Source organism: Poecile atricapillus, chromosome 11, assembly GCF_030490865.1.
Source record: "Poecile atricapillus isolate bPoeAtr1 chromosome 11, bPoeAtr1.hap1, whole genome shotgun sequence".
In the NCBI taxonomy this organism is placed as follows: Eukaryota; Metazoa; Chordata; class Aves; order Passeriformes; family Paridae; genus Poecile; species Poecile atricapillus.
The window spans coordinates 19,928,433-19,956,095 of record NC_081259.1 but is presented as its reverse complement, the minus strand read 5'-3'; the positions used below and the strand labels follow the sequence as shown (position 1 = coordinate 19,956,095).

At 50.9% G+C, this 27,663-nt stretch overlaps 1 protein-coding gene across 1 annotated transcript; it reads right to left on the bottom strand.

Annotated features, from left to right (window-relative positions):
- Positions 1–27,663, bottom strand: TRIP4 (thyroid hormone receptor interactor 4). Its single transcript, XM_058846499.1, has 13 exons — positions 27,280–27,663; positions 26,736–26,902; positions 26,395–26,531; positions 24,214–24,447; positions 23,361–23,439; positions 21,300–21,429; positions 20,805–21,020; positions 20,369–20,495; positions 19,500–19,687; positions 18,394–18,518; positions 17,998–18,089; positions 3,974–4,076; positions 1–244 (listed from the first exon to the last, which is right to left on the bottom strand). Exons 1-13 carry the CDS (start codon positions 27,519–27,521, stop codon positions 129–131), a joined length of 1,956 nt encoding a protein of 651 aa, XP_058702482.1. The 5' UTR covers positions 27,522–27,663; the 3' UTR covers positions 1–128.

Genomic DNA, 27,663 nt, shown 5'->3' with positions numbered 1-27,663 from the left:
TCTTGGTAAAAACATGTCTCTTTTAATACTTCAGGGATACAAGAGATAAAGCAATACCTAAAAACAATCTGGGATCAGGGATCCATCTTGCACCTGCTTTCCAGAGCTGAAGAGCATCCTGACAGCCTTCAGAGGCAGTTGGGTACTTCATGGGAACCAGTGCTGCTCCCTGGTGCACACCCCACGGCTTTCTGCTTCATTAACCCCTTCTTTGCTCCGTGATGGATCTTTGCATCCAGCTTCCCTGTAAAGAGGGGATGAAAGAAAAAAGAAAAACACAACAAACCCTCATCACTCTTTATTTTTAAATGCTATTTGCAATGCAAATGAGCTGGAGGCAGCAAGGTCTCCTAGTTAGTGTGTTCCTGTCACATCCAATTATCCTGCTTGAGGAGCCAGGCGTTTCCAGCCGCCACAGCCTCCCTCCGCAGGCGCGACACCGGGGAGCCAGGGGCAAGCGTGTCCGACGTGGCCAGGAGACACCAGAGAGGGGGAAACTCGACAGGAAGAGTAAATTAACATCCAGCACTCTCCTGCCACTACCAGGGGGGAAATTGATCCCCGTGCCTGCCCATGGGATGTGCATCGATACTGGGAGGAGATGGGGGACCATCTAAGGCAGGACTGGGGACAACAAACCCTCAGCTTGGGATGATGGTGCAATGGGCACCCAGCGTGGTGGGGACACCCGCTCCACCTTGCCACGTGCCAGGTTGGTGGTCTCCAAGGCCATCTGCTGCCTTTGCCACAAGGGAAAAACTCAGCCAGCAGCTCCAGTGGGACCTGGAGAAAACACTGCCTCTCCTTGTCCTTCACAGCCCTTGGGGGCTTCACTGCCAGCTCTGCTTTCCCATCTGGGAGAGGAGCAGGACACCAGAACACCATGGGATTTTGGGCAACTCCTGCTGAAGAAGGCAGAAGCCAGGCATAGTGATGTGGTGCCTCAGAGGAGTGTCTTTGTCCTCTTCTTCCTGCCTGTAAAAATGCAAGGATGTCCCCGCTCTCCCAGCTCCCAAGAGAGGCTCTGCCAGCAGCCAACACTGGTCACCTCCTCTAATGCCAGATCTCCCCAGGACTTGCCTTCCTGCTGCTTCCCTGTATCTTCCCATCCTCTAAATGCCAGCCTCATCCTGTCTCTGTAGCTGGGAACAGAGATAGGGTAAGACACACCAGGCTCCAAAGTTCTACTTTGGCCACTGCTCCAAAATCTGCTGGTAAATGTCCACATGCCATAAGAAGCAGGTGCTTCTCCAGAGAAAATGGCTCCTAAGCAGCCAGTGACCATCACCTTCTCTCCAAGCCAGGAGATCTCAACTCCAGTTCAACAAGGACGGTTTGCAGATCACCATGCTGCAGATCCACAAACTGAAACGTGGCTTGGAAGATGTTCTGGGAGATCCTCCACCCCCTTGGCCACCCCAGAGAAGACTTTCCCCACCAGTGCCTAAGGATGAGGGGAAAGGCCCCCTCCTTGCAATTGCTGTTTCCAGTCCTTGGCACACAAACAGGCTGAGCCAGCCCATCCAGAAACAGTGTCAGACCACCCTATCCCAATGCCAGGGGTGGTTTTGGCAAGAGAAAGGCAGCAAGTTCACATTCCCTCTATGCTCTGGTCCCCCAACACCACCTCCTGTCATCAGGGCTGTTATATTTCATGCGCCTGCCTACTTCTCCTGGACCCCAAAAACATTGGGAGGCTCCTCTGCTCCTCCAGCTGGAAAACAGCACACAGGTAACCTTTAAGAAAAGGCTAAAAATAAGGCAAAGCCCCAGGGTCCCTTGCTCTTTCTGCTCAATGATTCAAGGCCTTGTCTCACACCATGCCCTCTGCTCCTCTGCACTCTTCCAGCTGCTGGCTGTTGGAGGGAGGTTTCTAAGTGATTGCTTCAGGGTAGCTCTGCCTGGACTCAAGAAAATCTCCAATGAGAAAGGGCAATGAGCTTTGTCCTCATGCTCTAAAACTACATGGGGATGTATCTAGGGAGAGCTGTGCTTCCAGATGCAACACTCTTTACCCATCCCTTCCACAAAAACAATCACCCTGGCAGCAAGAAGCATCTTAGGGTTTTTTCCCCATCCACAGGCCACTAGAAACAAGTAATTTGCAACAGAGAAGCATCCGGATGTCACTGTGGTGAGGTCCATGCTGTTATCTGGCGAGGAAAACTGCTCTGGCTTGGCTTCCCAACAGGACAAACTGGCATTTTGTCATGGTTTGAGCCAGGTTTCAAGGAGACCAGGGCAGCCAGCAAGCCCAGGTGGGGATGTGAGCTGGCACCTTCCCTCTGTTCTGCTTCCAGCTGGGAGAATTAAGCTTCTGACTGCCTGGGATGCAATGCCAGCTTCTATTAAAGCAGCGCCTTGCGTCGATGATAGGTCAAAGGCTTCCCTGCTCCCTCCCTAGGCTGTCATAAATATCACCCAGACGGACCATGTCCCTTCTGGGAGGTGAACATGCAGCTCCACAGCCCCGCTGCGCTGCTCCTGTGACAGCTCCTGTTGGGATGGAGGGCAGGGAAGGCAGGGCCAGCAGTGGGAGTGGGAGCACAGGCAGCCGCCAGCACAGCCGGCTTCCTTCCAGGCTGTTAGACTGATCCTTCTCCAAGCAGGAAAGTGTCACAACACAAAGGAGATGATGTGACAGATGGGGAGGGGACTGGCAGCACCTGCACCCAGCAAGGCAGACGCACAGGAGCCACACAATGGCTTCACCCTCTCCCAGCCATGGCCAGACAGAGGCAGAGGTGGGAGTGAAGGAGCAGGAGAGCCTGGCAAGAGCAAAGGAGAGGTTAAAACAAGGGAAAAAAAGGATGCAGTGGCTGCACCAGCACGCGAGGGCCACAAGGCTGTTCGCCCACAGCCAAGATTTGCATCCGAAATAACTCCTGCCTGCTCACTGGCACTCAGAATAACCCATCTAGGGGGAGGACCACAAGCAAGATTCGAGCACTTGCAGCTCTCCAAGCACTGGTCTCCACTGGCTGAATGCACCTCCCAGCTGCTGCTCAATCAAATGGTTTTGCAGGACATCCCAACACCCAGCTGTGGGAGAAAAGTGATTCCCGGAGCAGAGAGGGAAAAAAACCCTCAAGGCCAACAAAAATAATCCTCTGCTGTGCTTCAAAAAGCCCTTATTAACCAGTCCTGAGAAATGCCAACACTCCTGAGCCCCAGGTACCAGCCCAAGGATCCATGTGGAAAGGAGGGAGATCACCTGGTTGTCAGCTCTGCTGAATAAACAGCCAAGACTTTTCCTGCTTCTGCTGCTTTTAGCCCGTCAAATTAATTTTTCACATCCCCTGCAAGCACATGCGGTGCCTTCCCCGGGCTGTGTGGTGGGGAGGCTGCTAATAAGGCCGGAGCTGACTGCAGGCTCCCCAGCTGCCGCATCCCTGCTCCATCCTTTTCATAGCAGAGGGCAGGAATAACTGGCAGCCTGCGGAGGGGCTGGTGGCTCATAAAAGGGACCAACGACGCTGGCAAGCGCAGCGCGGGCAGATGCTGCGGCGCTTCCCCGTGCGCCCTGCCAGGACATCCCATCCACCGGCCTGCAGATGGGGAACATCCATCTGGCCCTGCAGCTCTTGCTGCTCAAGCCCTCAGGGGCAAGAGCGTGATTTGGAACCACAGGACGCGGAGGGTGCCTGGATGTGCCTGGGCATTGCTGCACCGGCTCCTGTCCTGAGCCAGGCTAATGCTGGCAGCAGTTCAGCCACCAACACCACTGCTCTTTGACTCCCCGAGTGCCTGCAGAGGCAGGAAGAAGAATGTATTTAAAAGGAAGCAACATCTGGGGAAAGGGGAACCGAAGACACAAAAAGTATTACAGATGTATTCAAGCCATTAAACAAACACCTCCAGATCAAAGAGCAGACAGCAAAGGTTGGGAACTCATCTGGCAATGGCAAGCTGGGGTGGCGAGGGGATCCGGCTCCAAGGGCTGGGGGGGCTTTGGGGAAACTTTACTACTTACAGATTTTGTGTTTTCCTTTGATGGGGAACTTCAGAACCATCTCCTGGGGATTAGTGCAGATAAAGACAAATGGAGACCCGGACTCCTGGCTCAGGTCTGGATACTGTGAAACACAGAGAGACACAGAGAGCAGAGTCAGACAGCTGCATGGGCACAGAAAGAGCTCAGTGGGCAAGAACAGAGGAACCTAAGCCAACCCATGGGCTATATGGAGGCTGTAGCAGCTCAGACCAAACCACTTCAAGAACTTTTAATGAAAAAAAACCAAACAATTCCAGGTTTGGGTCTTATTCTGCAAGCCCCTTGCTCAGGGTCTTCCCACCATGCCTCTGCTGGAGCTTGCTGCCTCTTTGGATCCACTCACCCTGGGTTGTCCCAAACTCCTTTCAGCCTCCTTTAGCACCTTTAGACCTGTGCTACCCCAGTGGTTTCACACTTGATTTAGGCTGATCAGAACCCTGGGAGAGAGGGAGGCAGTCAGGGCCCTACCATCATCAGCCCACCTGTTCACTGGGACTAGCAAGGGACAGATCTTCAGCCTCATGCATCCCTGGATCCAGATGACAAGGAATATGAGTATTTCCACTAATCCCTAACTGGTCATGAACAGCACATCAGCACCTCAACCAAACAACCTGCAGCCTGAAATGACCATCAGAAGAGCGGCCACCACCAGCTGTCCCAGCTACACATACATCCCCAAATGTTCCCCACAAAACTCAATCAAGGATTTGAGATTTGGAGAGTGTCCTGCTGGGGGACACGCATTCCTTGATATTTACTTGCATTTAAAGGGTGAGCAACACACCTGCTACATACCAAGGTGATGGCTCAGAGGGGCCAGCTCAGGGCTGACTCCATTCACAATCAATAGAGGGACTTTACCACACTGAAGACATGGGGGAAATTTATAGGAAGAGAATAAACAGACTCATAGGCAGAATCATAGAAGCATTTAGGTTGGAAATAGACCTCTAAAATTGTTTCTCTCATTAGCCATGTGGGGAAAAAGGAGAAAAAAACCCACTCCATGCAGGAAGCACACCAAGATCCTGGCTGGCTGCAGCTCAGCCTCCCTGGCATTCAGAGGTGAAATGCAAAACAGTCATAAAAAATGTATATCTCAGCTCTCACCTCAGATTGTCCACGAGCTGCAGAGCTGGTGCTGACAGGCACTGAGGCCAGCACATGTCACGAGGATGCTCCAGGAAACCCTGCTCAAACAGACTGCGGAAGTCGTTTTCCTTCCATGGGAAAACTGCCTTCTCTTTTTTCCTGCTCCCCTGCCTTCCTCGAGCAGATCCATCAAGGCTGCTGGAGGGGACAGGATGCCAGACCAGATGGAGCTGCGTGTCCTGGCAAATCCCCCATTTGTTACTAACAAATGACTCCTAGGCCGAGTGTTTGAAAAGCTCTCACCGACCTGCCAAAATGAGTTTGGATTTGCCCTGGAACAGCTGGGCATGGCAAGGGAAGCAGGGAGCGACCCACTCTCCCCACACTGCAGCAGGGTTTGGCAGCACTGCCAGCAATTCAGGGAGATTTACAGAAGCCCAACGCTGGGATTGGCTCAACCAGGGGAAACGTTTCCAAGCCCTCTCATTTTACAAGAGCATGTAAGAGCTGTGCACTGAGTAAGAGAGAGGTACAAGCAGTCAGCTGCTCCATGCAGCTCCGTGCCGGGGAGGAGGAGCTGCGCTGATCCGCATCCTGCGCCCATGCCCTGCTGCACCGACCCAGCCTTGGACAGGTTTCTTCCTCTCTCTCCTTTTTTGGCTGAGTTACCTTACTTGACTTGCTTCCACTGCTCCATGCCCATGCCAAGGATTTTCATTTCCCATCTGCAGGGAAGGAGGATCTTGGAAGGTTAGGAAGAGCCAATGTGAATATTCCCGGCCAACACCTGGAGAGTGTGAAATGCTGGCACTGCTTTGTCGCTGTCGGCATCACCCGGCTGACTGGTGGTACCTCCGTGCTGGAGGACCTGAGGACAAGCTGAAGGACCAAGGTCCTCCCAGGCTCCAAGGTCCTCAAAGCCTACTCAAACCTGGCCACAGAGCTGATCCTTTCCTGCTCCACTACACCTGGCTCAGCCTGTGGCTTCTCCAGCCAGGTGGGGCAGCCAGGACAGGTGTTTTGCAGAGGTCCTGCTGCTGGAATACAGCTGCTTCCCAAATCCCCTCACCCCTCAACCATCTCCCAGGTGGACCTGGACACCACCATGTCCCCCTCACACCTTTTACAGCCCCATCCAGAGAACATCTCCCAAACAGGCACCAGCAGTGCAAGCAACAGGCAGTTGGTTTCTCCACTGACAGCATTCCTTCAAAACCAGGATCAAGCCTTCAGCTCCAACAGTTCCTGCTCAATCCCATCTCCAGGCCAAGGTGGATGCCACAACTGTGACTTGAATTCCTGCTTCCACACCACAGCCTTGCACCTTTGCTGCCAGGGTGCATTTCTGTCTGTGAGCCAAATCCCTCTGTGTTCTTCATTTTTGAAAAGCTTTGGTCCCTCCTCTGGCATCTCACTCCTTGGGGCAGGGAAGGAGCCCCTCAGCCAGCCGCTACATTTAAGGCTTCCTATTGTACCTACCCCAGAAACCTCTTACCTCATCCTGGTGAACAAAAATCCAGAATATTCCTGCAGTCTGGAGCCGAGAAAAAGCCATAACCCTCTCCTCTGCCTAGAGTCAAGATGCTCCCAGGTGAGGAAGATGAGGCTGAGCTCCCACAAGATGCTGAGCCAAACCAACAGCCCAGCTCCCTTCTTCCCCCAGGCCCTTCCATGACTGCATTCCATTCATTCATCCCACAGAAATTTAGGAAGCTCCACTCTCAGTGGAGATGCTGATACCAAGACACCAAACAGGTCTGCTTCTGTTACATTGTCCAAAGCTGCCCAAATTGAAGTACCAAAACCTGATTTCCCAGTTTCTGCTGTGAAAGGTCAGTCGAGTCACTCTATTGTCTGCAAAGTAGGAAGTTTAGGAGACAGGAGAAAAAATTTATTCCCAACTACTCCACCCCACTGGCAGCCCATCATCACTTCAGTAAACCTGAGCTTGGAATAAAAGCCCAAAACCCAGAGCTGGTGTGGCAGAGGGAGAGGACAGAGAATAACCTGTCACATTGTTCAGGCTGGACAGGGCTTGGAGCAACCTGGTCTAGTGGAAGGCATTTTTCACCCCATGGCAGGGCATGAAATGAGATGAACTTTAACTCCCAACCAGTCTGGGATTCTGTGATCCCCAGTAAAGACAATCTCCAACAGCAGTTTTCCAAATAAAAGGCCAATTCAGAGGGAAACCCTGCTCACTCTCTTCCACAGACCAAGAATCAAACCCAACCAGGAGTCTGACAGGGGATGTCCCTTCTTAAATTCAACAGCACTCATCTTTCTTATACTGGGGGTGTTAATAAGATAGGTGCTGGTACTCCAGGCTTTACACTGCCTCTGCCTGGAGGCAAGTTGGCATTTAGAAGGTGGCTACAACAAACACAGTCCAGAGGCCAGACTGTCCCTCAAGAAGGAGCAAACCTACCCTTCTCCAATCCTGCGGATGACCAGGGAAGCTCAAAAAGAGAGGGGTTATACAATGCAATTACAGTGTGAAAAAAATTATTCAGCCTCCTTTCAGACCTTCTGCCACCTTGCAGTCGGCTGGCAAGAGGCAGGTGGGAGGCCAGTGGGCTCTGTGGGCTGCAAACAGCTGATGTGGCTCACCAAGAGCTGCTCCTCCCACTGCTTCGCACCAACACCCCACGGACACGCTCTACGCAGGGTCTCCATGCAAGCACTGTCCCCCCCTGCTTGTCCCACCTCTCCAGCTGGGCTTCAGTTTGCTGCTAACAGTTCTGGAAGATCCCAGCTGTGAGGAGATTAGGTGGGAGGGAAGAGAAAAGCATATCTCAAGGCAGCTTAACACCCGCAGGAAGAGCTCGAGGTTAAATGAAGCTGGAAAAGGGAGCTGAGCGCTAGGCTCCGCTAAAACCAGCCACCAGATTCACCCTCCCGCCAGGGCCAGCGCTTTGAACACGTATTAAGTGGCTATCAGAGGTCCCCAACAGCCACCCAGCTCAAGCTGCAAGCAGGGATAATTGCTAATGAATGTTCCCTACACTTTGTTTTCGCCATCCCTGTCTCCCATCACCAGCTTGTCACCACCAGGAATAGCAGCAGGGCTGCCAGCCTCCCGCTCCACAGCCCACAGCAAAAGAGCAAAGGAGGGGACGAGCCAGCTCGGAGCCAGCAGAGACACAAACCCACCTTCTCTGACATCTGAGAAAAAAAAATTCCCGTTATATTTTTCCCCCCACACCAATCTGTTACCTTTTTTTTTCCCCGATTTAGGTAAAGCCTACAGCAGGATGCTGGGGCCTTGCAGGATCACTCAGCATCCCTGGTACCAGCACAGCATTTGGGACCCTTTGCTCATCCTGGTTCCATCTCCACAGGAGAAAAAAACACGGAGAAGGGCCTTTCACAAACCTTCGATTGCTGCACCCCTCCCCAGTAAGCTGCACTGGCTTGAACCCAAGCAGCGTGACCCAAAGGCAGGGGAATGGAAAGAGCAGAAGGAAAATGTCCTGGGGGGAAGCCAAAGCATCACTAACGAGATGAGCTCTGCTCCGGTGCATCCGAGGCAGGAACAAAGGCTCTGCACAGCACAAAGCCCGAGAGCGCTCCCGGCAGCTCCTTTAGCGACCCTCCAGGAGCATTCTTGCTCTCATTAAGGCCTCGGGACACAAAGGGCTGAGAACAATCCCGGTTTCACACACAGCCCGTGGAGCCCTGCAGTGCAGCCTGAGCTCTGCTTTCCTCACCACGGAGCGCACATCCCGCTTAGCCGGAGCACGGCAGAGAACTGCACGCTGGAACCTGTGCTCCTTCCCCACTGCCACTCTCTCCATCTTACAGCTGCCAGGGGCACCAGCAGCAAGGAGGTGCTTGAGATGCTCTGCAAGGTTCATGATGGAAAGGGGTGAATCATTTTCCTGGCGTGGCTGCTTGGTGAACAACAGGGAAAACACGGCTTGCTCTGCCAGGCAGCGCCGGGCCAGGACACCCGCTCCAGCCTTCATTTCCCTGCTGCTCTCCAAGAGCTTTGGAATAAAAGAGGCAGCACTGGAAAGCAACGCTGTCTGGAAAGAATAAAAGCAAGCAGACCCCATGTGTTGGCAAGAGAGTTTACCATAAAATGCATTCAAAGGAGAAAAAATCATCCTGGTGGAGGCAGCATCTCCTCTGAAAGAGTGGGGCTGCTGGATCCAGCAGTGGCAATAAATCAGCTCCCCCCAGCAGGCAGAAACACACACTGGGCTCTTCCTGGGTGCTGGAAACACCCCTTGGCCACGTGCAAAAAGAGGAGTAGGATGCAAGGGATCCCCTGGGAGCCAAACTTCCTTCACCCTGTTTTCTTGGTGATTTGTGGGAGAGGTGGATCTGCTCTTTTTTCATGCCTCATAAGCTTCATCGCTGTCAGAGACACATAACAGGTAATTAACTACTAACCAGCCATTTTCTCCTCCTCTCCGGAGGGAAATTGCTCACCATCCAGCTAGAAAATGTTTCTTCAGTGGTTTGCAAGAGGGAAAAGAAAATGGGCAGCTTTTTGGGAGTGATGGGGGGGTGCTGCGGCCAAAAAAGGGGCACTTGCAGCAGTGCCTGCATCACAAACACATGAATCCAGGAGAAATGAAGCCACCAAATATGAGAGAAAATGCTTAATTGGATGTGGGTGCCACTGTGCCCAGGCCACATTTGGTCTGTCACTTTTCCAAGAAGAGTGGTTTAGGTGCATCAGCTCCCTGTCTGTTGTTCCCACAGCAGTGGTCTCCATCATCTCTTTACAAGGACATTCCCTTTAGGGAATCATCCAGCCAATTTTCCCAACACAGCCTTCACCCTGAGTGCTGCAGGGCACATTCACCCAAACGTGACACACAACTGCCAACAGCAGATCCAAGTTTCCCACTGCTGTGTCACCTCCTGATTCAGCCCTCCAGTCCTGAAAGCGCTTGCAGAGCACCGAGCGCTTCACTTAGCGTTTCCATCGCCCTCACGACCCAGTCTTGCATCACACTTCCAACTCTAAGCACATTCTCAAGCACCATCTTTTAAGGTCGTAGGCCAACCAGCCTTTGGCCCAGGAGAAATATAACATTTTCCTAAACAGAAACCCTGAAGCAGATCCAAGTTTCTAGAAATGCCAAATTTTCTAGCTTGAGGCAGTAACATTCAGAACATCCACCCAAAGAACACTACAAGCTGTCCTTGGCCATGGAAGAGCTCAGAGATGCAGCAGAGCTGCTCCACAGAGGCTGTGCTAGCAAAGGGATACGGGTTGATGTTCAATTCAAATCAACTGAACGCAAAAAGAAGGGAAAAAAGTAGAATCACAAAGAAATCCAAACAAAAGCCGTCAGCCAAACTTTTGTTTGAAAGCCTGTCAGGTCTAGACTGCAACGTGTGAGGAAGGAACAGCTCGAAACCACAGCTGCTAATGGTTATGGATTTGGCAATCAAAATGTCTTTGTTAAAAAAAAAAGAGAAAAAAAGTTAACTGCCTGACTAGGAGGCTACAAACCGCAGCCTTGATGCATTGTTGCAGTCAACATCCTCCCTGCTGTTCCTGAGCGCTTACAGCTGCTGCTGGCAGCTCAGGCGCTGGCACACGCTCCCTGCACCAGGATGCACAAGGAATTTTGTGAGCCTGCCTTCCTTTCCCCTTCTTCCTGCCACAATGCCTGGCAGCCCTCGGCCGCTCTGCCCCTCGCATGCTTGCCTGGTACACAACCAGCTCCAGGCCCAGCAGGCTGGGATCGCCCCTGGATCCTTCCCTGGCCAGGCGGATCCACCTCCAGCCCAGAGCCCAGCTCTCATCGAGGTGTTCCTACTCCATAGGCTGTACTTTGATTTGAAGGGCAGGGGAAGCAATTAAAACGTAGCAAGTAATAACAGGACTTTGAAATGGAGATTTAAAATTCAAACTTGTGCTGGTGCACTCAGAGCAGTGTGCCAGGGCTCCTGTCTGTGGGACAGCCAGAGCACCCAGCAGTGCCAGCAGCAGCTGCTGCACACCCTAGCTCTCCCCAATCCAGCGGTGCAGGACCTACAGCCACCAACACCCTCCTGCGGCTCACATCCCAGCCCAGGACAACACCCGCCCATGGAAAAACCTGGAAAGGCTGGAGATGTTCATAGAGCACCTGACAACCAGTTCAAGAGAAACTGGGTGGACTTGGAATAATATTTGGGAAGGTGCTAGGCTGGAAGGGCTGTTTTCATCCACCTGTGCCAAGGGATAGCAGGGGCAGGGCTAAGCTCAGCTCCAGTGCAGCCCATCACCCACACCATTGGACAGACTCGGCAAGGAGAAGGGAAAAGCAATGAGAAAGAGATGAGGGGGACCAGGGATCCTCATGGAGTTGCACCTGACTGGATACAGTCAGACTTCAAGCAGCTTCAGCAAGTCCTTTCATAATCAGAGCTGGGAAGCACAAGGGTAGGACACACAGCCAAGCCGAAAGGCCAAACATCGGGAGCACAGCCCAGCTGTGTCCCTGCCTTGGCGCCCTTGGGCAGCTGCCTCTCCCCATGCTGACCCCTGCTGCTGCTCCCCAAGGAGGAATGATGCAGCAACTGCTCCCAGGATTGATTCAACCCCTCACATGGGATCTCTCACAGGAGCAGGAAATGCATTGGAGCGACCGGTCTGTTCAGGGTTAGGAAATCAATGACACACCAACAAAAGCTGAAGCAAGCAGAGACCTTGGGCACTCTACATGTGCTGTGGGGGTTGTATTTGGGGTCACTATGGAAAGGGTGGCCACAGCTCAACCCGGATGGGAAGGCAGTGGGGCACCTGACCTGGGGCTCCAGGTCAGTTTTATCTAACCCTCAGTTTCAGGATTAAATAAAACCCAAACACTGAGAAGGCAGCAAGTATCAGTGACCACATCTGAGAGAGGGAAAAGGCCCTGCCAGCTCATGAGTAGTTTGCTGAAATGGTAGCAGAGGCAAAGTCCACAGTCATCATTAATTAAGTCATATGCTTCAGCCTTGGCTTCACTTTCTCCCTTGGGTCCAGGAAACCAGAGGAGAGGGCAAGCAGGCCTCTATCATTCGATTTCTTTGGCATGCTAATGCATTCCTAAATTAATCATCATCAAGTGACAATCTCTCCTTCATCTTAACAGCCTGAGCAGTGGCCTGAGCAAACCTGCTGGCTTATGCAAGGCAGCTGGAGCCTCAGAAGAGCCTCTGATGAAAACCAAAGCACTTCCCATATGGAAAAACTCCCCCATCTCTTACCGTCTCTAATCCAAACCAGCTGCACTCCTACTCTGCTCCCAGGACCACAAATCAGGGGATTTTGTGGGGTGAGAACCTGAATTAAAGAGATGCATCACCCTGTGAGCCAGCCTAATGCCTGACACCACTGGATCTGGCATCTGGCTGCACAGAAAAGACAAATTCAGCTCAGGAGAATGCAGGGCCCTGTAAAGTTCAAAGGCCTTTCACGGGTTGCAATCATTAACAGCCACCTAGACTGCTCCAGAAGGAAGGATATCTGACCTAGCTAAAAATCCTTCACTGGGGAGAGGTGCTTCAGGAATGAGAAGGCAAATATCCTGGTGGTGGAGGCAAGGAAGGCGCCAGGACAGCCACAGTACCACACAAACAGGCATTTGTCTCACTCGGAGCCCGCACTAGGAAACCTTTCCCTCAGGGACCAGGTCCTCATAAAAAGTCTCTATGCATTTATACTGTTTTTAGAAGTACACATCAATGTCTATGTTTGTGTTTCTCCCTCCCATTAACTCCTTAGGAAAATATTCCCAGAGGGCTATTGTTCCTTTATTTCGAGATAATCTAAACAGGCACCTTCTGGAGTCTAAATATAGAAAGTCTCTACCCTTCTTCATTCTTGTTTGAGAATCTAAACCAAGTTCTGTGCACTGGGCACCTGAGTCTCATTTTTTTTTGTTTGCTCTTTTCACCAGGGAGAGGAGCCAACAGTTTAAACCCAAATTTTCTGAGTGGGAAAGCTGGAGCCCATTTAAATGATAGCTGCAATCTCAAAATATGCACAAAAATAGCATCTACATGTTCCCCTGTGCAGATTTAGGACACTAAGTGATCACCTAGAAATGAAAAACAAACACTTAACTCCTATCAAACATAATTAGCCAATATTTCAGCCTACTATAAGAGCTCTATCCAGTATTGGTGTGAGTCGGCACTCAAAATAAGCCAAACACACCTATCAAGCACCAAAACATCAGCAGGAAACACACTTTTTCCAGTTCAATAGTCTCTCAGATCAAAGTCATTAGCAAAATGAACATGGACTTCTGAGCACATGGAAATGGCATCAATGTAAACACTTCCCTGCTGGCTTTAGTCCTGTGCCAAGCCCTGCCTGCCCCATCCCACAGATCCCAAGTGGGCGCTGCTGAAGTCAGCGACACCTCCTGCAGGAAAACAAGGGCAGCTCCTTGCTCTGCTCAAGGTGTCAGTGACGTCAGCCCCGGAGCAAGGAAAAGCCATAGTGAACCCTTGGATCTCCGAGGGGGAAAAAAGTTTCCAGGTCACCTCAAGCTGAAAAGTGTAACAAAGGAACCATTCTGGTCTTGAGCAGGGATTTTTGGGCTGCTGCCAGGAAGAGAAGGAAATGAGCCCAGAGTGTATTCTGAGGAAGGGCAAGATGTGCAAAGCTCAACTGGAAATCCTGAGATTTCAGAGATTCTCCAGGCACCAGGCAGACAGGGCTGAGTTGAGGAAGCAGCTCCTGCTGCAGCTCCCTGAGAACAGAGCAGGTGACACTGGACACCTGGGCTGGACCCTCCTACCTGAACACAACTTCTGCTGCCAGAGCAGCTTCAAGCCAAAGATCACAGCTCTGAGCAGTAAGATGGGGTGTAAATAACATCTGACTGGAAGAATTGCTTTATTTTCCACGTGGGAAAGAGACCCAGAGGAGCAGATTTAACTAGTTCATGCAACAGGCAGCATAACTGGGATTAGAGTACCTGACATGCCACTGATCCTAATCCCAAGGACATCTCTACTCTTCCTCTGCTCCTTGCCAGCTCCAGCACTCCAGATCCTGTTCCATCATCACTTCCCACACATCCTCAGGATCTGCAAACCATCTCAACGACGTCAGTCGGCCGCAAATGCTGCAGGTAGGGCAGAGGAAGGCAGGACCGCCCCCTCTCAGTGGTGATGAAAGGCCAGGCTTACATGTGCAGTAAAAATGTGGATAAATTACCCCTCCCTGGTCATAATGCAAGAGCTCTGGCAGGGAATGGGTCTCTGACTCTGCTGGGACAGCATTGCTTAATTTTGGCTTTTTGAGCACAAGTGTAAAAAAAAAGAAAATTAAATGAGGATAATGATAGAAAAATACCAGCGGGGTGCCACAACATCTTCATTAGCAACCCAAGAGAGGATGCAAACAGCAGGGAAATTAAATCTGCAGACAGTGCTAAACTGGGACTGGGTGACAGCAGTGAAAGGGCTGAGAGGTAATGGGAGAGTCATAGTGAGGACAGACCACATAACCATGGAATCACAGACTGGATTAAGTTGGAAAGAACCTTAAAGCTCATCTCCTTTCACCCTCAGCAATGGACAGGGACACCTTCCACTAGCCCAGGTTGATTCAAGCCCTGTCCAACATGGCCTGGAACACTTCCAGGGATGGGGAAGCCCCAGCTTCTCTGAAAAACCTGTGCCAGGGTCTCACCACCCTCACAGGAATCCATTTCTTCCCAATATCCCACCTAACCCTGCCCTCTGGCAGTGGGAAGCCATTTCCCCATGTCCTGGCACTCCTTGTCCCCAGTCCCTCTCCAGCTCTCCTGGAGCCCCTTCAGGCACTGGAGGGGACTCTGAGGCCACCTCAGAGCCTTCTCTTCTCCAGGTGAGCACCCCCAGGATGAAGAAAAACAAACCAAGCTTCTGTGGATGCCAAAAAACACTGGATCACCATCAAAACACCATGAGCAAGCCAGGAGCTATTTCATCCTCAGGAGGTTGGTATAACCTGCAAGCGAGGTTCACCCTGCACTTGTGAAATGATTTCTTCTGGAACATGCAGGAGCCTCAAACAGGAGGTTGTGAGGAGGAGAGGTGTGAGTCAAAGCACAGCGCCTGGAAAAGCTCCACGAGAGCTCAGTCCCCGAGAGGTCTCTGCTCTGCATCACCTCCCCTTGCCTGCTCACACATTCCTTGAAAATATCCAATGTTTCTGCATGCCCTAAGTGGTGAAAAAGCATCATGATGTTCCTTGCCTTGGTCCCTGAGCTACAAGGAATCTTCACACACCGGGAAATGGCTGGATCACAGTGCTGGTGCTGCTGATGAACCTGTGCTGAAACACCCATGTGAGCAACAGGAATTTCCTACTCCCAGCAAGACACTACTCAGATTTCTGAGCTGGTGCTGCACACTTTGTCATCATGCTGATATTTGCAATTAAATTCAGCCCAGCTTCCTTCAGATGCACTTGCTGCTCTTGAGAGCCCAAAAAAACAGGTATTTCCTCAGAAAGCAACTGCAGAAAGGCTCATATCTCTGGATTTTAGCTCACAAGCGAGGGAAATTACTGCTACTTAAAGGAATCCTGGGAAAAACAGACAAAATCACCCTAACAAGGCAGGAAATTAGGAGTTATGAGTAGTTTGCAATATGGGAGCAGCAAAAAGCCAGAGAAAAGCAACCCAGGAAATGCCTCAGCATTGAGGAGAAAAGGAAATCTGTCATTAACAGGTTGGATAACGGTGCTCCTGGAATACACTGCTCTGCCTCCTGTGCTTCTGTGGCCAAGCAGTGCCCAGAAACTGGGAGGGACTTCCAGAGAATGTGGCTAATTGTGAAGGTCCTCCTTGGGAAGATTAAAGCTAGTTACCTACAGCACAATTCCCGGATCAGAGATGCTGTCCCAACCATTCTACCAATACCTGAAGAACACATCTACAAAGGAAGAAGAGGGATTGTGACAAAGAGAAAAATACTTGTAAGAGACCAAGATCTATTTCTCCACCACAGCAGGAGATGGACAGGAATCTCCACTGAAGCCCAAACTGCCAGTTAGTGGATGCTACAAAAGAAAATCCCTACACCAGCCTCGGTGCCCCTTCCTCTTGCTCTCCCAAGGCTTGCTCCCATACTAAGCCAAAAACTCCAGTAGGTTTCATGGTATCCCAGTCCCAAAGCTCCCTCTGCTGCTCATACTCTAACTTCTCTGCCTTCTTGTGATTAAGAGACACAGCCTCACCAGAAATACACTCCCTGTCTTTGCAGGTATCTCTCCCAGGTAAAAATCTCACAGAGTTTGGGAAAGCCAGAGGAGCACTTCCTGAACAACAGCCCCAACTCCTGCTGCCTCTCCAGCTCTTCACAGCAAGATCATCCTTCCCAAGGAACCCATTTATTCCACCTCACAAAATGGTCATGGCTCACTATCAAGCCCTACATGGTTTGGTGATTCCCACCAAACCAAACCGGATGCACACAAGGGGCAGTGGAGTAAACAGGGATGAGATGGGACCAGAACAGCTGTGCTGTGCTTGGTGCCAAGGCCAGGTTTTGTAAGTCCATCAAACACACCCCAAGAAAAGCTCCTGCTGCAGATTTTGGGCATGGAGTCAGTCACAGCATCAGGCTCAGGTCTCAGAAGGTCTCTAGGCCAACCTCCCAACCAAAGCAGGGCCAACACTGAATTCAGGTAAGGCTGCCCACAGCTTTTTCCTCTTGGGTCTTGAAAATCTTCCCAAATGAACTCACTGAGCAATGCCTGCCCCACTGCTGGCCCATCCTTATGGTAATTTGTTTCCTTAAGCCACATTGAACCCTCCCCTTGCAATTTATGACCCACCTGCTATGTATGCCATCACAGAGCCCGGCTCTGTCTCCCAATAATCCCCTTGAGGAAGTGGAAGACCTCTGTCTCCTGCCTCTCCTCACAGGGCTCCAGCCCCTAACCACCCTTGTGGTCTCCATGGGATTTGCTCCAGTTTTTCAACCATTTATGGTGGCCCAAGTATTCCAGATGTGGTTTAACCAGTGCAAAGAGGAATAATACTTCTACTGGCTATGACTCCTCTGGGATTTGTGCCTACTCCAGGACTGCAGGTTAATAGATACTCTCCACTCTATCTATTGCATCAAAGAAGGTCATCAGGTTAGTCAAGCATGAGTTTACTCTTAGGTAAATTCACACTGGTTGTTCCTAACATCCTCTTCCTCCCTGTGCCCAAAATTGGCTTCTAAGAGCAATCTCTCTACGAGGTGAAGCTGACTGGCCTAAAGTGTCCAGACCATCCTTCCTTTCTAACCACGGGTGCAGCAGTTACAAAGGGTCCTCTCCTGGCTTCCACAACCATCCCAAGCTAAGAGTGGCCCCACAAGGCCACCTGCCAATGTTCTCAGCACATCTGGACACACATCATCATCATCACCCATAGACTTTTGTGGGTTGAGATTTCTCAAAAGACTCCTGCTTCCAGCCTTGCTTCACTACAGCTAGTCCTGTGGCTCTCCTGCCCATCCTCCCTGGTGGGAAAGAGCTCCCTCCTTCCATGGCTGTGTCTCCAGATCACTCAGTGCCCCAAGCAGGGCACAACACTCACCAGCTAGGCCAGTGTGACATCACCAGGGAGGCCACTGTGACCTCCAGCTCTGGTAAGAAGCACCAGGCAGATCCAGCAGCTAGGGACCACAATCCCTCCACACAGGCCAAGCAACTCCTTCCTATACCAGGGCAGCCAGTGCCTCTGGCACCACAGGTCCCACAGCACAGCACCACCACTGTGGCAGAGCTGTCCATGTTTCCATCCTATCTTGAGTTGCCAGGCCCCCTCATGTCCTCTGCCACATAAATCCCTACAATAACTTTTGTCTTCTCAACACAATCTGAAATTTCCACTCAGGGTCTTCTCCAGAGGCAAGTTCCACCACTTTAAAAACCTGCTGGTTAATGCAAGCATGGAAAGGTTCATTTCTGTACTCACCTGCTCCTGAAATTGCTCTTGTGATAAACAATCAGTCACATCCACACAGCCCAGGAGGCATCCTGAGGGATAATCACTTGGAAATTCCACATCTGCAGCAAAGAAACATCTCTTCAGGGAGCCTATATTCCCACACACAGCTGGGGTCTTCCAATCCCCAAGTGCCCTTCCCTCTCCTCCTGGCACCTCTACTTTTTGAGGCACAAGAACACATACAGCAATTTTAACGCTTTTTTTGTGTCTTTTCCAGGTCAGGATCCTCCCCACGAAGGACTAGGGCTGGGAAATTTAATTTTATATATAGCTTTCCCTGCTCAGCAGAGAGGGATTTCGGACATTGCTCATTACGTGGCTCAATGTACCAAATCACTCCAAGAACCAAGTAGAGGAGTTCACCTTTCTGAAGCAGCATTCTGTAGGTGGCCTCCAGTTCAGAGATTTCCTGAGGGGAAGGTCTTTTAGCGGTAGCTGCAATCCATAACCTCCCTCGATGAGATGTGTACCAGGTCCTGCCCTCCACCCTAAAGAACAGAGGAAAATGTAGGACTAAAACTTCAGCAGAAATCACCCACATGGACAGATTTTTCATTCAAATATAGCCATTCCTGCTGCTAAGCTTTGCCGTGGTTATCCCAACTCAAGTAATGTGTCAGGACCACAAAGAAAATCTGAGATAGACAAAAAAATAGTCACAAATAAAGCAGAGCATGTCCTCACGGCTTTAGAGGACAGCAATCCCCAGCAGGGCCAGCGGAACACAATTACAGGACAATCTGCTCACAGGAGTCCCTTACAAGCTCCCAAAGTCACACTGAACAATCAAGGGGGCAATGCATGGAACAGTTGTCTGGAGATGCTGGAATTCTGCAGCTGTACCCGAGTGGCTGGAGCATCCCCAGAACACCCAGATGAAGAATCCAGGCACATAAAGATTTACAGCATCTTTAGCTTGGGAAGAGAAAAAGCTTCAGTCTCCAAAATGAGAAACGTGAAGGCTAAAAAAGGCTAAAGAAGATTCTTTGTTCACTATTAACAGTAGCAGCTTCTTTTTGTAACCCAATTCCCGGCCCAGTGGGGGAAGGTAGTGGCAAAGGTTGGGTTTTTTTAAACAAAGACTGGTGCCACTGTTGCCTTCTTTATGCTGAACAAAAACCCAGAAGAATATATTTCAAGTGATTCCCTTATCTGCTTTTCAAATTCCACACAGGAACACCCCAGCTATAGTAATCTCAGTGAAATCTCAGCCTCTCTCTACATTCAACCACTGTGAAGAAACTTGTCCCTTACAGGTTAGCCACTATCCCCAAAAAAAAAAAAAAAAAAAAAAGGATTCTCCAGCTCCTAAATCTATCGAGCCATTGGAAGAGGAAAGCACAGCTTCCACACCTGGAGCTATCACAGGTATCAGTCACTGCACAGAGCCAGCGGGTTCACAGAGATCCTCTGAGAAACACAGCTTCCCAGCTCCCCTCTGGAGCAGGAGCTGCCTGGGATACCTTCACCTTTTGATTCCTCTCACGAGCAAGGAAGCCCAAGGCTGGTGCAGGCTGAGGCACCAACCATCATCCGAGATCTCCTGCAGCTCTCGGTCCTGAATCCGCAGCCTGTTCCGCTCCGAGCCACACTCGCTCCCAGCCTCCGTGGAATGAAGAGCTTTCCTTTGTGGAAGCAAACATGTCTGGTCCACCCACTTGAGAGTGTTCAAAAGAAACAGGGAAAAGGTTAGCACCTCTCCAGGAGTAATGTGTATCAGGTGCAAATCCTACTTGAAGTTTCCTTTTATCACCCTTATGCCCTTTGGAAAATGGGAATCTGGCAGAAAAGGCTTCATAAAATAGAGCTGAAAGGGTGACATGGCCCTAGGCTGACTCAGAAACTCTTCTGCACTCCTGAAAAGGAGGCAGGATGCTACAACTCCAGTAAACCAACCCATCAGGAGCAGGGCATTGTCAAACCTTCTCTATCCCGAGCAGAGATGGCCAGTGAGAGACACAGGGGAGGAAAGAGGGGTTGAGAAACAAGGGGAAACAGGGGGAATGGCTTCCCACTGGCAGAGGGCAGGGTTAGATTGGATATTAGGGAGAAATTCTTTACTGTCAGAGTCGTGAGATGCTGAAACAGGTTGTCTTAGAGAAGTCACCCCATCTCTGGAAGTGTTCTTGGCCAGGTTGGATGGGGCAATCTGATCTAGTGAAAAGTGTCCCTCTGCCCACGGCAGGGGATGGAATGGGACAGTCTTCGAAGTCCCTTTCAACTCAAACCATCCTGTGATCTTTTGAGGTTCTACAGACATGCTAGAATTGACAATTCTCAAGCTTAACTCTCCCAAAATTAGTCAATACTCTAGAATAAACCACTAAAGCCTACTGACCAAAGGAGCAGGCTGGAGGAGACGGGGATTCACCAAAACCCCAGAATTTGGTGTCATCTCTGCCCCAGGACTCCCGGCTGGCTTGCTCAGTGTACCACAGCACATGGCCTCAATGGTCTCATCCAGTCTGCAAGCAGAAAAGAGGGATGAACATCCCCTGCTTCCCCATGGAACATCTCCCACGCACTCTGACTCAAAGCATTTTTTGCCCCATTCCCCCCACATGACTTCCTTGCTCAGTCTGATTTCCAATTTGAGCAGTCACTGCTCTCTAGTGCAGAAACTCCGCTTGGTGTGAATTTGAGCTGAATTGGTTCTGTTGAGACAGGCCTTCTGCAACACCTCTTTCCCAGGCAGCTTTAACAGGCATGTCAGACCACTCTCCACAAGGATTTGCACCTCCTTGCTCTTGGGCACGCTGCCAGCCCTCACTCACTTGCTGTGGTACTCAGCCATGCTGTTGTCTTCCTCCAAGATCTGCCTGCCAGCGAAGTCGATGGTGATTTTCTTGGCAAGCCGAGAGGCATGGCGCAGCTCCCGCAGCTCCTGCTCCCTCTTCTGGAGTGCTTCCCTCTCCTGCTTGGAGAGCCACTGGTTGGAGTCCGTGGCAAAGTAATCCGACTCGTCATCAATGACCTGGGTCCGACGCACACTGGGAAAGCAACGCCCGCAGGAGATGAGCACGGTGGGACCACGGCAGAGCCCCAAACCCACCCAACAACCCACTCCTTTCCCTTCTCTCTGGAGAGCTGGATTGTCAGGGACAAATAGCAAGGACACCCAAATGGGATCCATTCCAGAGACTCATTCCTGTAACACTAAATGCCATAGTTAAGGTGTCTGTGGCTGCAGTCTGAATTCCCAATGTTTCTGCTAAAGGCACCTCACCTGCCAGGTCATTTATGCTATTCAGGACAATCTAGTATCTTACCTTGTCCTATCAAATTCCAACAGTTTGTCTTTGTGCTTCACAGCCATCTCCAGGCCTGATTTGAGTCTCATCTTCTGGTGAGGCAGCAAGCTTTTGCTTATGGCATCCAAATTCCCTGAACTTTCGGCACCTGAGACACAAAACAAACCACAGTTCAGCAGTCAGTGTGTTAAAGCCATTTGGGTGGGCCAGGCTGTAGAAACACCCCCTAAATTAAATGCCATGCCAGGAGCTAAAAGTACAGCTTTGCAGCAAGATTAGGATCTTTACAGGGAGGTTGAAGCCAAAATTTCCCCTCAAGCCCATTTCACAGACTCCTTTCTCCTAAGAGGAGGAACCAATTAAATATCACAGTGATAACGTCTGGGTAGAGTTTAGGGAGAAGCTCTTGGTCTTTGCTTCTCCTTCACCCCTCCCTAACAATTCAGGCAGTCAAAATTCCTCCCATCACCAACCGCGGGCCTTGGGCCACATAATCATGGAATGGTTTGGGTTGAAAAGGACCTTAAAGCTCACCTCATTCCACTCCCTGCCATGGTGGAACACCAAGGACACCTTCCACTATCCCAGGGCGTTCCAAGCCCCATCGAACCTGGCCTGGAACACTTCCAGGGATAGGACAGCCACAGCTTATTTGGGAAACCTGTGCCAGAGCCTCACCACCCTCACACAGAAGGATTTCTTCCCAATTTCCCATCTAAATTTCTCATCTTTTAGTTTAAAAACATTCCTTCTTGTCCTATCACTATCTGCCTATTTAAGTAGTCCCTCTCCCTCCTTTTCATAAGCCCCTCTAAGCACCGGGGGCCTCTAAGGTCTGGAGACTTTTCTTCTTCAGCAATAACCCCAGCTTTTTTAGGAGTCCCCTCCTAAGAGCCAAACCCTTCCCACATGTTATCCCCACAAAGAGCCTCTTGCCCAGGACAGATTCCAGGGACACATGGAGCCTTCTGCTGCTGTTTGTGCCTCCCACAAACAATACCCTATTCTGACACACCACACCAGACTCCCCAAACCAGCTGTTTCCAGAGATGGAGAAATCTATTCTCAGCAATTGCTCTTCCTTCTGACCCCTCCTGGCAAGGGGCCCAAACTCAACCAACCAACTAACAGGGAACAACCAAAAAAAAAACCACAAAAGGTTTGAACCCAAGCCATGATGGAACAAACCAGTATATTTCACCACACTGGGCAATGCCTTCATTTCAGGCAAAAAATTGCCTGTATTTCCCTTTGATCCACAATTTTTACTCCCAAGACAAAACAGCAAACCACATTCCAGCTTTTACCTACACAGATAACAAAACAAGAGCTGGCAAGGGCTGGAGGGAGAAGAGATAAAACAGGAAAGAAAAGGGATCCTGAAGTACACCAGCATCTATATTGGAAGGATGGAACAGACTGGCTCCTGCTTTCAAGGACTTCCATCCTCCTGCCATCTCCACAGCTCTGAGGAGAAGCCCAGATCTGGAGTAAACATTTCCCCAGTTCTTCAGCAACAACACCATGACCTTGGCTGTAGTTCAGATAAACTCAGACAAACATCCCCACAAAGCACAGGTCTTTGCTGGCACACTGGGTAGTATTTCCTCTTGCTTCCTTGGCTCTGTTCCTATTTTTAGCTCCCAAGGTAAGTGTGAGACAAGAAGAGCCATTAGAAAATATTAACCACCTCCTCTCTAAGCCCAGAAAATCAGACAGCAGCACTTCATCTTCCACAGCACACATTCCACAGGAGACTTATCCTAATTTTTAAGGTCTGCTACAATGATCCAGCTCGTGTGATTGGCTCTGGAATGACAAATGAGCAGCCTTGGGGCCTCAGGGAAAGGACACCACACCCTGCCATTTGACACTCGCCACTGTCACCTCTGCTGAAGCCCGGGAATGCTGCCTAGGGCTTGCAGGAGGATCCAGGGAACCAACTTCCAATCCATCCCTTTAATGCCTACCACAGACAAAGAGCAGCAACGAGGCCAAGTGGCTCAGTGAAGCCTGAAGGGAATAATGCACACAAACCATTTGGATTCATTCTATTGCAGGTATGGAGTAGCTACTGACCTGCCATGAGCTTCTTCAGCAGCTTCTGGCTCTTGTTGGAGTCCCGCTGAAGAATGTCCTGCTCTTCTTTAGTGCACACCTGAGGAAAAGGAGGAAATGAAGGCTTGGGAAGGACATCACATGGGAAGGATGTCACAGCTTGACCAGTTTCAGAGCCCTGGACAACAATTCAGGCTGCATGAAGTGGCAGTGACAATCCACACCTCCTTCTCTTCCCTACTGACATGTGGAGAACCCTGGAAGCTTGTTCTTTACTAAAAATGAAATGTAGAGTTTGGTCTCTCCCTGTTCTGTGGGTGGACATGTAGCTGACTGAGCTCAAAGGACAAGAGATGAGCTCAGAACCATCCCAGGCAGAACCACAACCCGTAACTCGGAGTTTTTCCTCTCCTTCTTGGCCACCGGGAGTTACACTGATCTTTCAAAATAGCAACCAAGATGCTTTCAAACATTTTGCTCTACCCAACTAATATTTTCCTCTCACATGAAGAATTTCCTCTGCCATCAACAGCTTGTCACCTTTTTTCAAAAGGTGCCCTTTGAACTGAATCTGGGTGTTAACAGGTATCCCAAAGGATCCCTATTGTGCAAGACTTGAAGGAAAAGCAGGGCATAGGTCCTGACAAGGTGACTAGGGCTGTGCCTGGGATAGGGCTGAAGCCTTGCAGAGATTTTGGACACTGGTGTGACACACAGGAGGCTGTCAGAAACCAGACAAGCCCCAAAACCATGTAAATTATGGGGGAAACTTCCTAACCTGCTTTAGAACTCTGCAAGAGGAACTTGTGTCTAAAGGGTCAATTCAGCCAAGCTCTCCAGGTCCAAGCAGAGCAGTAACTCTGGGGTTACTCACCAGGGCCCCACAGAACAGGCAGGGCCCAGAGCCCTCCTGCTCACAGACAATGCGTCCGCACTCCAGGCAGTTGTTGATGAGCTTGTGCTTCTGGCCCAGGCACTCGCAGGCGTGGCGGCCCGGGATGAGCACGGCCAGCCTGTCCTGTCCCTCCCTTGTGTACAGGCTCACGTACTTGGGCTTCTTCTTGGAGGAAATGCTACTGCTACTGACTCCACTGCTGCTCTCCTGGGCCTGGGTAGGAAAAAATAAACAAACAAACTGAACTCTCAGTGCAGCACTGGCAGCAGAGAGCGAGCACTGACCCCCGGGCAGGCCAGGAGGCTCAGCCAAGCATTCTGCCTCACTGGAATGACACTTGGACCAGACCCCAGACTGAGCGGAAAGACAAGCTCAGGCCTGCCAGAAAAGCTCCAAGGAATCCAAACAAAGTAAGGACACCAGGATGCACTTGAAGTTTGCCATCCATGGCAGCTGGAGCTGCTGGGATTTGGGCAGCAAGCACTGCTTTCTGTGCTCCACACAGCACCTGTTTAACAGCTCCAAACACCAGCTCAGCTGCTCCCAAGTTCATTTCCAAGGATTATATACTTTGTGTCTGTACCTATGCACCCTGTGTGTGCCTGACCCCAGACACAGCTGGTGGTGGCAGCAGAGCTGCTGCATTCATAGCCCTGTCACCTCCCAGCAATTCCTCAAGTCCCACCTGGCACAGCCACCTCAGCGGAGGTTTTGCACGCAGGAGGGTTCAAGTACTGAGCTGTAAAATAAATTCTGTTCCTCCTTCCATGGCCTGGCCTCAGTGATTTCATGATTCACCTCTGAGTTTCAACCTGGTTTAGTGACAAGCAGACGCAGCATTTCCAGTCCCCCCAGTAAAGTCCAATTGGTTTTAGTGCCACTGCCAGATTCAAACAGTGCCACCATGAAAAAACCCAAAAGATAAAGTAACTTTGGCAGATCTTTCTCAATTGTTTGGTTTGTTTTTTTTTTTTTTATTTTTAATTAAGTTGGAAGATAACTACAAGGAGATGGAACATCACTGTCCACTTTTAACCCACCAATTCAAAAATGTTGTGTTTTATCCTATAAACACTTTTACAAACAATCTCAGCCTTTGCAGCCTCCCTGCTCCAAAAAGTTGCATTTAAAAACATGAATTCAAGTTCCACTCCTTACTCAGGAATAGCAGCATTTCTCAGGTTTTAGTGTTTCTATGCTTTTATTCCAGTTTCTTTCTGAAGTATATCAGTTACTAATTAAAGCTTTAATCAGTGTGACTGAAATAGTTTAAATACAGCAGAAAAGGATGTTCCAACCACTTGGTGGCTTAAATTCCCCACCCTCATATCTGATTTAAAGAAATCCCTTTTATTCCTAATTACAGCCTCAACTTCCTTCATCTGCTCTCTCCTCTCAGGCTTTCTGGGGGAGAAAAATCCATGCTGGCATATTTGCTACCTGGTGATTATTTTACTCCCAGTTACAGACATAAACAGACACAACCTTTCTACCCAGCCTGGACATCACAGAAACATGGAAATGGTTAGGTTGGAAAAGGCCTCCAAGATCACAGAGGCCCATCATTAACTCTCCCTTCCTTTCCTCTCCCTCTTCCTCCTTCCTCCCTCCACAGGAACCACATCCACATGTTTTTTGAATCCCTCCAGGGATGGTGACCACTGTCCTAGAAAGTCCATTCCAGTATCTGGCCACCATTTCTATTCATAGTTTTCCCTCATATCCAACCTAAACCTCCCCTGGCACAGCCTGAGGCCATTTCCTCTCATCCTGTCCCTTGTTTTCAGGGAGCAGATGTAAACACCCCCACACAGCTCAGCTCTCCTCAGGGAGCTGTGCAGAGCCAGAAGGCCCCTCTGAGCCTCCTTTGCTCCACGCTGAGCCCCCTCAGCCACCTCTGGTGCTCCAACCCCTTCCCCAGCTCTGTTCCCTCCTCTGGACACGCTCCAGCACCTCACTGTCTTTCTTGTGAGGGGCCCAGAACTGACCCCAGGATTTGAGGAGCAGCCTCAGCAATGCCCACCTGGGCATCCCAGCCTGATACTCATTTCCACCTTCCAGTCCCATCTTTACCAGCATCTGACACTCTCTTCCCCCAGGCTCCAGGTTCCAAGCCTTTGCAGTGATCCCCAGCCTCCCTGGCATGCCCCCCACGCTCACCTTGGCCAGGTCCAGCGGGGTTTTCACCTCCTCCCCGTGAGCGCTGGGCTCAGCATATGCCAGAGTCTCCTGCTTGTTCCTCCCTTTGCGTTTCCCTTTCTTCCCCTGGTCCCCAGCCCGCGGCACCTCCGGAGCCTCTGGAAGCGTGAGCAAGCACAGAGAGAGGCTGGGTGAGTGCCAGCAGGGGAAAGATGGCCCTGGGCTCTACTTCATGACTGAAAACAGGCTTTAAACTGTCCCGACAGTCAGGAATGGAACCAGTATCCATAGGGGATTCGTGGCATGGGATTGTTTGCAACCACAATAACCGAGCTCATCTGAGGGCGCTCTGCACCGCTCACCGTCCTTTTTGCGATAGGCCGGGAAAGGCTCCGGGGGCAGCTGGGCAGATTTCCTCCACCTGGTCAGCAGCTCCTCCACAAACCAGCTCTTCTTCCCCTCGGTGCCCTGAACAAGGTCAACAACGTACTCCCGGATCTCCTCCTCGTTTGTGATTGACAGTATGTACCTACGAGGGGCCGGAGTGGATAAAAACGGGTGAGGGGACGGATGTCCCGAGGTCTAACCCAGTGGTCTCATCGCACAGCTGCGTCATTTATCTTCCCTTTTCGGGTCAGCTTTCTCTGGAGACCATGGTAAGACCGTGGCAGGAGGTAGAACGACATGACCTTTAAGATCCTTCCCAAATAAGAGCAATCTGTGATTCTGTGACCCCACATCCCCCCTCCCTCCCCCGCCACTTCTCCTCCCCAAATCTCCAGCCGAGCGACAACCCCGGGCACAGACCCCCAACAACTGCTCTGACACGCCCTGTTTCCTCCGTGCTGGACCGAGGAGCCCCTGCCAGAGGGCAGGAGGGCCCCGACCGGCCCCGGCCCCGCTCACCTCACCACGTCCTCGCCCACGTCCAGCCCGAAGTCGCCGCGCAGGTGTTGGACGCACCAGGCCAGGAGCGCGCTGGGCGCCGCCATCTTCCGCGGGGGACAGGAAACGGCGCCGCACCGCCCAACACCCTCCCCTTCCCTTCCCTTCCCGCCGGGAACGCGGCCGCGGAGCGACCGTTCCGGGAGCGGTTCATAGAGCCCGGGAACAGCTCGGGCTGGAAGGGACCGTAAATCCCATCCCATTCCAACCCCGTGCCATGGGCAGGGACACCTTCCGCTAGACCAGGTTATTGCGAGCCCCGTTCAGCGTGGTCTTCCACTTCCAGAACACTTCCACAGACGGGCAAGCCACAGACCCTGTGGGTAACCTCTGTCAGCGCCTCAC

Coding starts and splice junctions, on each gene's coding strand:
- TRIP4 (XM_058846499.1), bottom strand. CDS start 27,521: ATGGGATGGGATTTACGGTCCCTTCCAGCCCGAGCTGTTCCCGGGCTC. Junction 20,496..20,804: donor ATGGCTGAGTACCACAGCAA/GTGAGTGAGGGC, acceptor TTCTGCTTGCAG/ACTGGATGAGACCATTGAGG. Junction 4,077..17,997: donor AAGAGCAATTTCAGGAGCAG/GTGAGTACAGAA, acceptor TGTGTTTCACAG/TATCCAGACCTGAGCCAGGA.